The 13017-nt window shown below is 33.8% G+C and overlaps 1 protein-coding gene across 1 annotated transcript in view; it reads left to right on the top strand.

Moving 5' to 3' along the window:
* The window catches only part of ADAMTS6 (ADAM metallopeptidase with thrombospondin type 1 motif 6), a 94185-nt gene that overhangs the window by 4705 nt on the left and 76463 nt on the right, over positions 1-13017 (top strand). The window contains exons 3-6 of the mRNA XM_015812664.1: positions 7867-8035; positions 10147-10361; positions 12174-12257; positions 12829-12974. Of these exons, the coding sequence (XP_015668150.1) occupies positions 7867-8035; positions 10147-10361; positions 12174-12257; positions 12829-12974 (614 nt within the window). The remainder of the gene's footprint in view (positions 1-7866; positions 8036-10146; positions 10362-12173; positions 12258-12828; positions 12975-13017) is intronic.

Raw genomic sequence — 13017 nt, 5'->3', positions numbered from 1 at the left:
AGAGGAAAGAAAGAAAAAGAGGAAAGAGAAAGGGAGAGGAAAGGGAGAGAAAAGAAAGAGAAAGAAAGCAAGAGGGAGAGGAAAGAGAAAAAGAGAAAAGAGAAAAAAGATTGAGAAAGAGAAAGGAAAGAGAAAGAGAAGAGAGGAAAGGGAGAGGAAAGAAAGAAGAGAAAGAGGAAAGAGAGAGAAAGAGGAAAGAAAGAAAAGAGAGGAAAGAGAGAGGAAAGAGGAAAAGAGGAAAGGGAGAGAAAGGAGAGGAAAGAGGAAAGAGAGAGAGGAAAGAGAGAAAGAGGAAAGAGAAAAAGAGGAAAGAAAAAAGATTGAGAAAAGAGAGAGAGGAAAGAAAGAGGAAAGAGAAGAGAAAGAGGAAAGAGAAATAAAGGAAAGAGAGGAAAGAGAAAGGAAGGAAAGAAAGAGGAAAGAGAAGAAAAGAGGAAAGAAAGAAAGAGAGGAAAGAGAAAGTTAGAGGAAAGAGAAAGAGAGAAAGAGGAAAGAGAAAGAGAGAGAGGAAAGAGAAAGAGGGGGAGAGGAAAGAGAAAGAGAGAGAGGGGAGAGGAAAGGGAAAGGAAAGAGAGAGAGAGAGAGAGAAAGAGGAAAGAGAGGGAGAGGAAAGAGGCATAAAATAATTCATTTGCATTTAATTGTAATGGTTCAAAGAATGTTCGAAAAAATGTTCGGCCCTCCAGCACGTTCACTTCATCCAATCTGGCCCTCTTTGAAAAAAGTTTGGACACCCCTGGTCTAGTGGTTAAGGCACCAGGAAGCTGTGAGTTCCATCTAAGGTATGAAAGTTGGCTGGGTAACTTTGGGCAGTTCTCAGCACAGATCACCTCAAAGAGTTGTTGTGGGAAAAATAGAAGTAAGCAGTATTAGGTATGTTCTCTGCCTTTAGTTATTTATAAAAAAGGCAGGATTAAAAAAATATAAAACTGTCCCTTGATATGTGGAAAAAAATAAAACTTTATAAACTAGAACTTACTTTGATAGTAAACATGAATATACCACCTAATATGAATTTCCTATTCCAAATAGCATCAATTTCAATCTCAGAAAAAATACTATTATTCAGATTTTTAAATGAATAATATTTAATGCTTTATTAGGAATAATTCCAGAAAACATAAATGAAAATTATCACAATTTACTAAGATAGATGCTGACAGCTGCAACAACAAATTTGGCACAACATTGGTAAAGTGAAACTTTTGTAATTACAGTATATAAGATTGGGATACCAAAACTGGAAAACATACAGAAATAGCAAAAGTGATATTATATACTTACAAGAGAAGTATAATTTAATTTAATCTGAAATGGCTCCTTTCTTTACAACATATTGCAGTTCTTTAATTGTAAAATTAAGAGATCAATAAAAAATAGATGAAATAACTACACTATGTACTATATGCAATACAGGACTAATATTTGGGAATGGTTAGCAGTTGGGGAGATAAATGGAAGGGAAGGGAAACTGAATTAGACAGCATCACCACCAGATGGATTTGTAGCTGGCTGACCGGCCGTACTCAGTGTGTGGTCCTCAATGGAACTGCATCTACATGGGGGGAAGTGTGTAGTGGGGTGCCCCAGGGCTCTGTTCTAGGCCCAGTGCTCTTCAACATCTTCATCAACAATTTGGACAAGGGGATAGATGGGGAACTCATCAAATTTGCAGACGACACCAAGCAGGCAAAAATAGCCAGCATTCCAGAAGATAGGCTTAAGATACAGGAGGATCTGGACAGACTTGAACACTGGGCACTATCTAACAAAATGAAATTCAATGGTGAAAAAAGTAAGGTTCTACATTTAGGCAAGAAAAACCAAATGTACAGGTATAGTATAGGTGGTACCTTGCTCAATAATAGCAACTGTAAGGGGGATCTTGGAGTCCTAGTGGACAATCACTTAGATATGAGCCAGCAGTGTACTGCAGCTGCCAAAAAAGCCAACACAGTGTTAGGCTGCATTAACAGAGGGATAGAATCAAGATCACATGAAGTATTAATACCACTTTACCCTTGGTAAGGCCACACTTGGAATACTGCATCCAGTTTTGGTCACCACAATGTAAAAAAGATGTTGAGACTCTAGAAAGAGTACAGAGAAGAGCAACAAAGATGATTAGGGGACTAGAGGCTAAAACATATAAGGAACGGTTGCTTGAATTCGGTATGTCTAGTTTAATGAAGAGGACGAGGGGGGACATGATAGCAGTGTTCCAATATCTCAGGGACTGCCACAAAGAAGAGGGAGTCAAGCTATTCTCCAAAGCGCCTGAAGGCAGGACAAGAAGCAATGGATGGAAACTAATCAAGGAAAGAAGCAACCTAGAACTAAAGAGAAACTTCTTGACAGTTAGAACAATTAACCAGTGGAACAACCTGCCTCCAGAAGCTGTGAATGCTCCAACACTGGAAGTTTTTAAGAAGAGACTGGACAGCCATTTGTCTGAAATGGTATAGTGTTTCCTGCCTGAGCAGGGGGTTGGACTAGATGACCTCCAAGGTCCCTTCCAACTTTATTATTATTAAAAATATTATTAAAATTAAAATTATCAAAAGTTTTTTGATAAACCTTTTACTTGCATTTTATTAATAGTTGATTATATTTTGTTTTGCTTTTTGTGTCTTAATTTTTTTGTGATTACTTTAAATTATTTGTCTAATCTTATGCAATAATACATTATTTTTTAAACGTTTGGTTGCAGAATGTAGTAAGAACTGCATAGGAGGGAAGTAAAGCATGTGTGAAAATAAATAAACACTTATATTCAATATTGAACAGGGAGTAAATTAATGATGTATGATATCCTGTTGGTTGTTTAACATATTTATTGATAACTATTTAAAGAACACTTGTCATAAAGAGAGGTTCATAATGTAAATATATTGTCTTTTTGTATGCAGGTAGTGCCACATTGTTGGCTGAAAACCTGATAGCAAATTTTAAACAGGATATATGATGAAGTTCATGGAAATTAAAATTAATGTTTCAAAGACCAGGGACTAGGTTTGATAGATTTTTGGACTGAACATTTGCAAATTATATACAAGTGCCAAAAAACTAGAGTAAGTAGATGAATCAGTGTATCTAGCAATAAACTTAACAATACACACTTACACGCTATTTCCTTTTGAGAGAAGTTAAGATTGTAAATGCTGATAGAAAAATAGTGGGCAGTACATGGTTGCAATGAATGAATATTTATCAAAAATAACAAAAATGGCTACGTATAGTAAGAGTGGTTATTAACGGGAGACAGAGAAAAGTAAACTGAATGCACTAGGAATGGAGTACTGAAGGAGTCCATTGTAAACAAGAAGAGATAGAGATAGGAATGAATGACTATTGAATGAATGTGTATTGAATGAATGAATGAGTGACGAGACTTTCATAAATAAATAAATGAACCAATATAATGCTTTCAACATATTTGTTTAACTGGGTTCTCTTTCTCTAGTTTTAGAATGTATTGAGTACAGATCATGTTTTTAGGTCATATTTTTATAGAAATATTGAAAATTCAAAATGGTTCATATAGTTTTATGTGGTGATTGTATGTATGTATGTTAGTATGTATGTTTGTATGTATGTATGTATTCAGGGACATTTCAAACACTATGCTATATTCCTTTCATTCAATTTGTATAGGGATTCCCTTAGGACTCCCAGCAGTTCAAAATGCTGTACAAATAAAACATCCACTGTAGCTAAATAGTTTGCCTGCAGTAAGAATTTAGATAAAATTTTCATAAATTTCTGGTGTGGTATAGTCATTATTACATTATTCTCACTTTCAGTAGGTCTTTTCTATATGGATCAATTCTGGCTTCCAGCTGATGTGGTCAGATGTTCCATGAAAATATCTGAAATGCCTATATCACATTGGCAACATCTGTATAATTTTACAGATGTTTTTATTGGACAGAATCTTTTTATGGAGAAAGTAGTATAAGCTCCTCTTATGAACTGCACAATGCAATTTCCTAATACTAGCAAATCTGTTGGCACAACTCTTTGGCCTACAAACATGCAAACTGGAAATGAAAATAACTGTTTTTTCAGTATTAGTGGTAATAAATCACAGCCAAAGGGATAATCCACGGATAAGCTGTATTTTTTGTAAGTGATAATTTGCTGTCACAATTCTGTGTTATTTCAGGAGTGAGTCTTATATGGAAATAGACTTGTACAGTTGTACTATAATTCAAATCTAAAAATAACTGTAAAGCACTTGGCTAGAAAATGGTAAAAGAGCACCATGTTTGGAGAATGACACACTGCTTATTACTGTAGTAAATCTAAGTATCATCCATAATGTGAGACAATCATGGTTGGTTTGCATATAGGTCTCTTAAACTTTCGTAAATTTTCAACAAAAAGGATTACTCATTATGATTCCAAAATGTTAGAATTAGGTTTCTGTCTATTTTTCATTAATCCTTATTCTTTTACAACACTGATCAGCATAGTTGCAGCTTTATTAAATTTCTCTTGAATTACTTTTCAAAGCAACAATTCCATTGAAGTGGATGCTTTGAGTTTACTAGCCTGAAGAAGAAGATGCATCTTTACAGACCCTTCCTAAGGGCCATGAAATAAGTATAGAATATACAGTACACAGGCAAGATTAATAAAGAATTAGTTTTTCTATTCTAATAACAAAAATACCAGTCAAATGGCACACTATCTATTTATGAATTTTGAATCATTTTATGTGAAGGGGAAAAAGGAAGAGGACTGAGAATTCTGGATTATAGCTCAATACATTCAAGAAGTTAAATAAAAGAGGAATAGATAACCTGATGTTTTTTAAATAGAGAAATGTTTTGATGTAGTGGTTAAAACGCCAGGCTAGAAACTAGGAAATTCTTGGGTTCTAGTCCTGCCTTAGTCATGAAAACTGGCTGAGTGACTTTAGGCCAGTCATTCTCTCTAAGCCCAACCCCCTCACAGAGTTGTTGTGGGGAAAATGAGAGAAGGAAGGTATATTGGATATATTCGCCACCTTGAGTTGTTTATGCAATAATGACGGGATACAAATAAATAAATAATAGGCTTTCCTTATGAAAAAAAGGTGACTATAAAAATATGTGGCTTTTTTGTGGCCAATCATAATGTACAGCCATTTTGAAGGGCAGGACTGGTTTTAGGAGATACCTGCTATTCTCTAAATAGTCATTTCTTGATTTCCAGTAACATTACTGGAACATGCAATCAATTAATGGTGTTTCTCAACAGTTTTTAAGATGTGTGGACTTCAATTCCCAGACTTCCCAGTAAGCTTGCTGACTGGAGGAATACTGGCAGTTGAGGTCTACACTTCTTAAAGTTGAGAAATACAGACTTAAGACATCACAATCTTCTCAGTCATATTTTAGTTTATGATATTTGTGTTTTCTACTTTTAAGAAAATGGAGCTAATTTCTCTTCAGACCTCATCTTCACTGATTTTGGCAGAATATAAATGATCTCACTTGCCTCCTGACATTTCTGTGAGGTTAAAAAAAAGTTTTTATTGCAATGATTTCACACTTAACCATAAACTGTAATTCATGATGAATTTTTATTCAGAGCAGATCTCAGTGTGGTTGGTTGTGTGGCTCTTGTACAGAGCAGCTGTTCTGTTAGTTGTCAGTACTCAATTAATTATCCTAATAGAATAAATAAAGGTCTGTCTAGATAGGATTTATTTTTCTATCTGTGTGAGTAGATTGGATAATTTTATTTTAAAACCCCATATCTTAATGCATAAACATATTCAATTAAAGAGTGCTAATTTATCTGTAACTTTTTCCTTCAGCGAATTTTAATCATTCCCTGTATTAATTGGAAAAGGATGAGGAGAGGGGAAAAAAGAGGAATTTCTCTTTAAATAAACAAGATTCCTCAGGGTTATAAGAAAATCTTCACTTTAGGGGACCTCTTCTCCCTCTCTCATGAACTGGTGAAAGTTGTAGAGCTGAGAGAAAGAGGCAACTCTTTCTATCAGAGGTTGCCCTATGAATTATACAGATAGTCCTCGTTTAGCATCTATAAGTGGGACTGGGAAGTGGTCACTACAGGTGGCAACTTGGGTTTTTGTTTCATTTATCAATTTGTATGCCATAACTTGAGGCAGCTTGTGCAATAGGATTGGGACATCAAGTAAAAAGAAATTAACAAAAGAGCCAAAATGAAAATCAGAATACAAGATTATTATCTTTTTAAAGATAAAATTGGTTAAAAATTCAGATGACTAAGTTATTCAACATAAAGTATAAATTATTGTCAAAAGAAACAACTAGGATTGTTTGCATAAACTGCATCATATACCCATAGTTTTCAGTTCTTTCAGTATTTTCCTTTGACACATTCATAAGCACTTATTTTATTTTGTAATGTATTTATGCTTTTAAAAAAAGAAAATACAGTTTTGTTCTAGTGATGGGTTTTAATATAGTATCCATATGTCTTTCTTTCAGGGAGGTTGTTTTTTTGGTTCAGTAATTCTTAATGTTTTCTGCATTTGTTAGTCCTATGGATTAATTGAAAGAGAAGACCATTGAAATATATTCTTGAACAAGCCAAAATATTCTTTACTTTTCATTTCTACATCAAAAGCTAGACTGAAGTCATGGCTTTCATGATTTTCCTGTTATTTTTATGTTCTGTGTTTATCAGTGAAAGTTCTAAGATAAGTTTTAGGTATTTGATATGCATAATGTATTTTCCATATGTTATAACACTGAAACATTAATAGTCGAAACTAAATAAGTAATACCATAAATTAATTATCAGTTTACTGTAAAAATTGAGGATTACATCTCTGTTTTGATGATGTACTGGTTTGTACAGCAGTTATGATTGGAATTTAAACAGTTTCTATAAGCAGTCTAAATAACATGAGTAATTTTGGTAGTTTTTGTTTAGATGATGGTATTAGGTCAAAACGATTCATTTTTCTTCATAATACATTGCTTTGAATACTTTTGTAATTCAAATATTTACGGTATCTTATGAATGTGTTATAATTGTAGCTATTTTAATATATTAATTTTAATATGGTAATGGTCTTTGACTGACATTATCTGAGTTTGGAAGTTAAGCATGGTCCAGCCTGGTTTGTATTTGGATGAGGCAATACTAAAATGTAGGCTAGTATGGGAAGTTGGAAAGCATCTTGGAAGAAGATAATGGCAAAATACTTCCATAGTATTGCATGTATCCATGAAGTCACCTAGACTTGAGTTCAACTTGGAGACTTAATCTTTTATGATATATTATAATAAATGATCTATAGTAGGGATGTCAAACTACCGGCCTGTGGGCCAGTTGCATCATGCAGAGGCTGCGCCCACCCCAGCTCTGGCAATGCGAAAAAAGTCATGATATGTCGCGACACGTCACTTGATGCGGCGAGTTTGACACCCATGATCTATAATATATGCCACTATAATATCTGGATGTTAATATTTTCTTTGGATCTAATTATTAAGGATGGCAATGATATAATTTCAATTTTTTTTGCTGTTTTCATAGTTCATACTTAAATTTTTGCCATGCCTGTACAAAATTGAAAGCTGTGTATTATATAAACTTCGATGTCTAAACAGGTGGAAATGCACAACTTTTTCTATAGGAGAATATATATGTCCAAGGGAGATATGTATGAATCTTCAAATTGAATGTTAATTATGCATGCATAGTTTTGCACTTATTAATAGTATTGTACAGTATATGCTTGCTTTCATATTGAAATGTTTTATTGAAATTAAAAACTTTAACTGAAAGACAAAATTATATAGTATATTAAAATATATGTTTTATATATTTTTATATTTTTGGATAACGTTTAGATACATCTTTTCTTTTTTCCTTAAGCATGGTATAATTGCTACAGAAGATGAAGAATATTTTATTGAACCTTTAAGGAACACAAGTGAACAGTCTGATAATTTTCATTTTGAAGTTGGTCATCCACATGTAATTTATAAAAAATCTTCATTGTATCATCAGTTCTTCTATGATCATACCCATTGTGATATTTCAGGTAAATAGGTCAAAATTCCAGTAATAATTTCATTACCAATTGTGAAAAAATACCTAGCTATTTTTATTTTCATTCAAAGGAAAATACAATGTATATTTTGTTATAGTTTGTTTTCTGGTACTACTTTTTCCCAAGAATATCATGGACCTTAAGAGAAAATACTAAAAGCAAAAATCCAAAATACTGCTACCTGTTCAGCTTCTATTAAAGCAGCTAAATTGTTATCAAATACAAAGCCATATGTATTATCAATAGGAAATTCCTTATCAGTTCAAGCTGTAAATCTATTTGTAGGTTTCTCAATCAAAGACTTTCGTATCAGAATCAAATTCGGATCCTCAGAGCAATAGGTTTTCCAGTTTCAGATAAAGATTAGTTCTGGAGGCCCCTGGAGTGGCACATATAACACCACTGTTGTGTGAGCTGCACTAGTTATCAGTTGCTTTCAGGTCCAGTTCAAGATATTGTCATTACCTTTAAAGCTCTTTATGGCATGGGTTCAGAGTACCTCTGGAGCCATCTCATCTTAATGGGACTAGCCCGTCCCACTCACTTCAGTGAGGAGAAGAGTCTTTTTTGCTGTGGCCCCTACCTTTTGGAATAGTCTCTCACTAGAGGTGAGGTCCACCCTCACACTACTGGCCTCCGGAAGAGCCTTAAAACCTTATTCTGCTGGTTGACCTGGGGCCCTAATAAGGGTGTGCTATGTTGGGGTGGCTGATGAAGTAGAGAGAAGATCTACTTTTCCATACTGCCTATCTTCTTGGTTTTTAGTTTTTTTTATTTAATCCTCTTAATTTTAGCTATTTTGTAATCTTTTTCACCTTTTTATTATATTGTAAACCGCCCAGAATTGCTATAACAATGAGATGGGCAGCATCTAAATTTAATTAATAAATAAAAATAGAATATGTTTAATTTTAAAGAAATGCAGCAGATATTTTGGAAGAAATGCAAACTATTTTAAAGCTTCTAGAAGCATTTTCCTTAATAGAAATGTTTATAGTACTGATATCCGGATAGAGTAATTAATATGCTGATACAGATTGTTATTTTTCACACTAATATTTTCTATTTTTATGTTCAGTATAAATTAAAGCAACATTATATTGTAAAAGTAGGTTTGATTTAATAATGGAATAATTCACATATAACCAATAGGTCAGTATGATCAATTTAGATTTTCAAATTAAGGTAAGAATCTATTTGCAACGTGTTTTGAGACACATTCAGAACTTTCCAAAACATTGGAAACATTCTAAATTTTAGCCCAACACAAGTATCCAAAATTTGGGTTTCCAAATATGAAGGTTTAACTATGCAGTTCTACATTTCTATGTGAATATCACATTAGTGAATAATAACAATAGCAATAGCACTTAGACTTATATACTGCTCCACAGTGCTTTATGGCAGGGTCCCTAACCCCCAGTCTGCAGCCGTTTGCCAGTTCTCAGCCCATTGGAAAGCGAGCTGCGGAAGAGGTGGGCAAGTATATGTGCGTGTGCGCGCAGTTCCATTTATGAAAGCAGTATGCACATGAAACCATCCCCTCTCCTTCCCACTGCCACCGTCATCTCCACTGGTCCACCAGTCCCGGAAAAGTTGGGGAATGCTGCTTTACAGCACTCCCTGAGCAGTTTACAAATGTCAGCATATTGTCCCTAGCAATCTGGGTCCTGATTTTACCAACCTTGGAAGGGTGGAAGCTGAGTCAACTTTGAGTCTGTCAGGATCGAACTCCTGGCTATGGGCAGAGTTAGCCTGAAATGCTGCATTCTAATCATTGCATCATTACCATTTATACTTATGTTATCCCCTTTTATAATAAAGTATTTGAGAATAGTTATGGCAAGTATAACGTTTTATACCAAATCAGATTATCTAATGTTTTTAATTTTTAAAATTCCTAATTTGTATAATTTGTGTTATGGTTTAATTTTTAATTTTTTCCTATGCTAAATAAAATACCAGCTTGTTGAAGAAATTGGAACAAAATAATTTAAAAATACATACCGGTATATATGTATGCATGTTATATAACATATAATAGATAAATAAATAATAAAAGAGCACTCAGTAATGTCACTAATTATTTTGATTCCTAGAAGAACTCATGGGAAGCGGTAAACCTTGGTGTTTGAACAATACTGTTGCTTTTCCATCCCTTCTACCAGTTAATCAGACTTTGAACAATCATCATCGATTGAAGAGATCAATAAGCACTGAACGTTTTGTGGAGACGCTGGTAGTAGCAGACAAAATGATGGTGGGATACCATGGGCGCAAAGATATTGAACATTATATTTTGAGTGTTATGAATATTGTAAGTTTTATCCCTCTACATATTCACGTAACTTATTTTAGCAATGCAGATTGTAATGTTATTAGATTTAAAATGTAAGAATATATTAGTAAAGGTGTTATTTTTTCAGATTCTTCTTTCTAAGAATGTATCCCAGTTGTCAATGAAGTATGTTATTTACTTCTTTGGAAAATGGCTATGAAATATGAACCAATCATGTGCTAGCAATGCACCAAATGCAGTCTTTTAGATACAATAAAGGTAGTTCTGTTTGAAGTTACCATTGGTTTTGCTTAATGACCATGGCTTTTACTTAACAACCACTCAACAAAGCTCATAAAATTGAATCACATGGCTAATCCCCTTTATAACTGTCGCAACTTACAGCTGTAATGGTTAGGCTCCATTACATTCTTAAGTTGAGAGCTACCTGTAGTTACAGGTATTTTTAGGCAATTTTTATTTTATTGATTGATTTGATTTTTATCCTTTCTTTATTATTGTTTATAAAACTCAAGGTGGCAAACATATCAATACTCCTTCCTCCTCCTATTTTTCCCGGAACAAAAACTCTATTAGATGGGATGGGTTGAGAAAAAGTGACTGGCCCAAAGTCACCCAGCTGGTTTTTCATGACTTAAGGTGGGACTAGAAGTCATGATTTCCTGGATCCTAGGCCAGCACCTTAACAACTAGACCAAACTGATTTTCAGTGATATTTTAGTTCTGCGGCCAGGGCAGTATCTATTAACTGGATGACCGAGTCACAAACGATTGACATTGATCTTAAGAGATTATTGCTACTCCCCTCCTTAAATTTGGTACCAGTTCAGTTAATAGGCTGTAACCACCACACTGGCATCTACTTTTCCAGTAGCAAAAGCCTCCACATAATTAATAAATGTGCTTCTTCTGTTAATAAATGAGTCTTCTGTTTACATGGGACCATATCACCAGTCAGTTTGTATCATCTGGACAGTGTACTTCATTCCAGTCACTAGCTCAGAAGTTTATTTAATGCAGTTTATTTAGTCCCCTCCAAGAGCTAGTGCTTCTGCTTCTTCATGGGTTTTTATCAAGTAAAACCACTTTCACGCACATTGTTAAAGTAGTTATTTAAAAATCAAATTGTGTGGTGGTTCAGTTTCAGTTGACTACTTCAATATTACATTTTTTTAATGGGTTGGTACCTTTTAACTGTTCTTGTAAGGAATTTTAGAGGGGATTCCTGTAACCCACATCAGCCTAATCCTCCATACATTCTTTCATGTAAGGTCTAATTTGTGTTTAGAATATGTGGATAGCGTCTGTTAAGACATCAATATAATATTGTAAACAAAGCAAATGTGAGAAAGCAATTTAGGCGCATCATTTTACATTAGTTGCTTTTCTCAAGGGCAGCCAGATATAGAGCACATTATACTAATCTACTGTATATGGGAGGTAGTTGAAACACAATTTATTGTATCCAAATTTATCTTTTCTTGCAAAAGTAAAATGGAACACTGTCTGGAAGAAAAAAATTCTTAGTAGCACCGGATTCTTTAAAGGATATCTCAAAACTTAATGTAACATTTCAGGGGGAGTACCATAGTTAATATTAATATAAACTTTTTTCCTTATCTTTCAAGATTTAAGTTACCTAATTCTTAGAGTGTTAATAATCTACAGTTTATACTGGATAAATACCACTATACTCAAATAATATATTACCTAAACATTATCATACAATTAAAATATTAAAAAAAAATAGATGAGACATGAGCTATATTTCAAAGCTAGCAGGTTTTTATTTGTCTGACTTTATGTCTTTTCTTCTTTTCTGGAGGTCAGGTTGCCAAACTTTACCGTGATTCCAGCCTAGGAAACGTTGTGAATATTATAGTGACTCGTTTAATTGTCCTCACAGAAGATCAGGTAAGCAAGTTCAGATGTCTAAAATACAAGTAATGCAAATTAAATAAAATATGCCTAAATATTGTTTGGAAAAAATGTTTAATGATAACACCATCATTACCAAGAGTCATCTGGATTATTTTAAATTTGAAGAGATTAGGAAAGTATTATGTAAATAATTGAATATCAGTTCAATTGAATATCATGAAAATTACATAAGTGGAAGAGTGGAGTTCTAAAGTGTTGTGATAACTTGTTCTTTGTTCTTGAATTTTATAATTGTAAAAACCTTCCAAATAGCACTTTCCTCTGCATAACAGTACTTGCTGTAAGAGAGGAAAAGATAAATATTAGACTAAATCTATACTCCTTCTGGCAAAATCATTTTGAAGTTTGAAATTAAATTAAATCTTTAAGATGCATGCACAAAACATACTATAGGACAGATTTAACAGTGATAAAAATTGGCAAGAAGAAATTATTCCTAGAAATCACTGCTTCTAAATACAGATCATAGTTAGACTTCAGAAGTCTTAACCGTTGACCCTAGTAACTTGTTTGGAACATTTCTGGTATGCATGTTGTATTGCAGCCAAACTTGGAGATAAATCACCATGCAGACAAGTCCCTTGATAGCTTCTGTAAGTGGCAGAAATCCATTCTGTCTCACCAAAGTGATGGAAACACCATTCCAGAAAATGGAATTGCCCACCATGATAATGCAGTCCTTATTACTAGGTATGATTCATTGATTTTTTTCTCCTTTCTGTTTCTCACTTAT

This window comes from Protobothrops mucrosquamatus, unplaced genomic scaffold (assembly GCF_001527695.2).
Source record: "Protobothrops mucrosquamatus isolate PMUCROS unplaced genomic scaffold, P.Mucros_1.0 scaffold104, whole genome shotgun sequence".
Classification (NCBI taxonomy): Eukaryota; Metazoa; Chordata; class Lepidosauria; order Squamata; family Viperidae; genus Protobothrops; species Protobothrops mucrosquamatus.
Note: the sequence above shows the minus strand (reverse complement) of the source record. Positions and strands in the feature narration are given on the sequence as shown.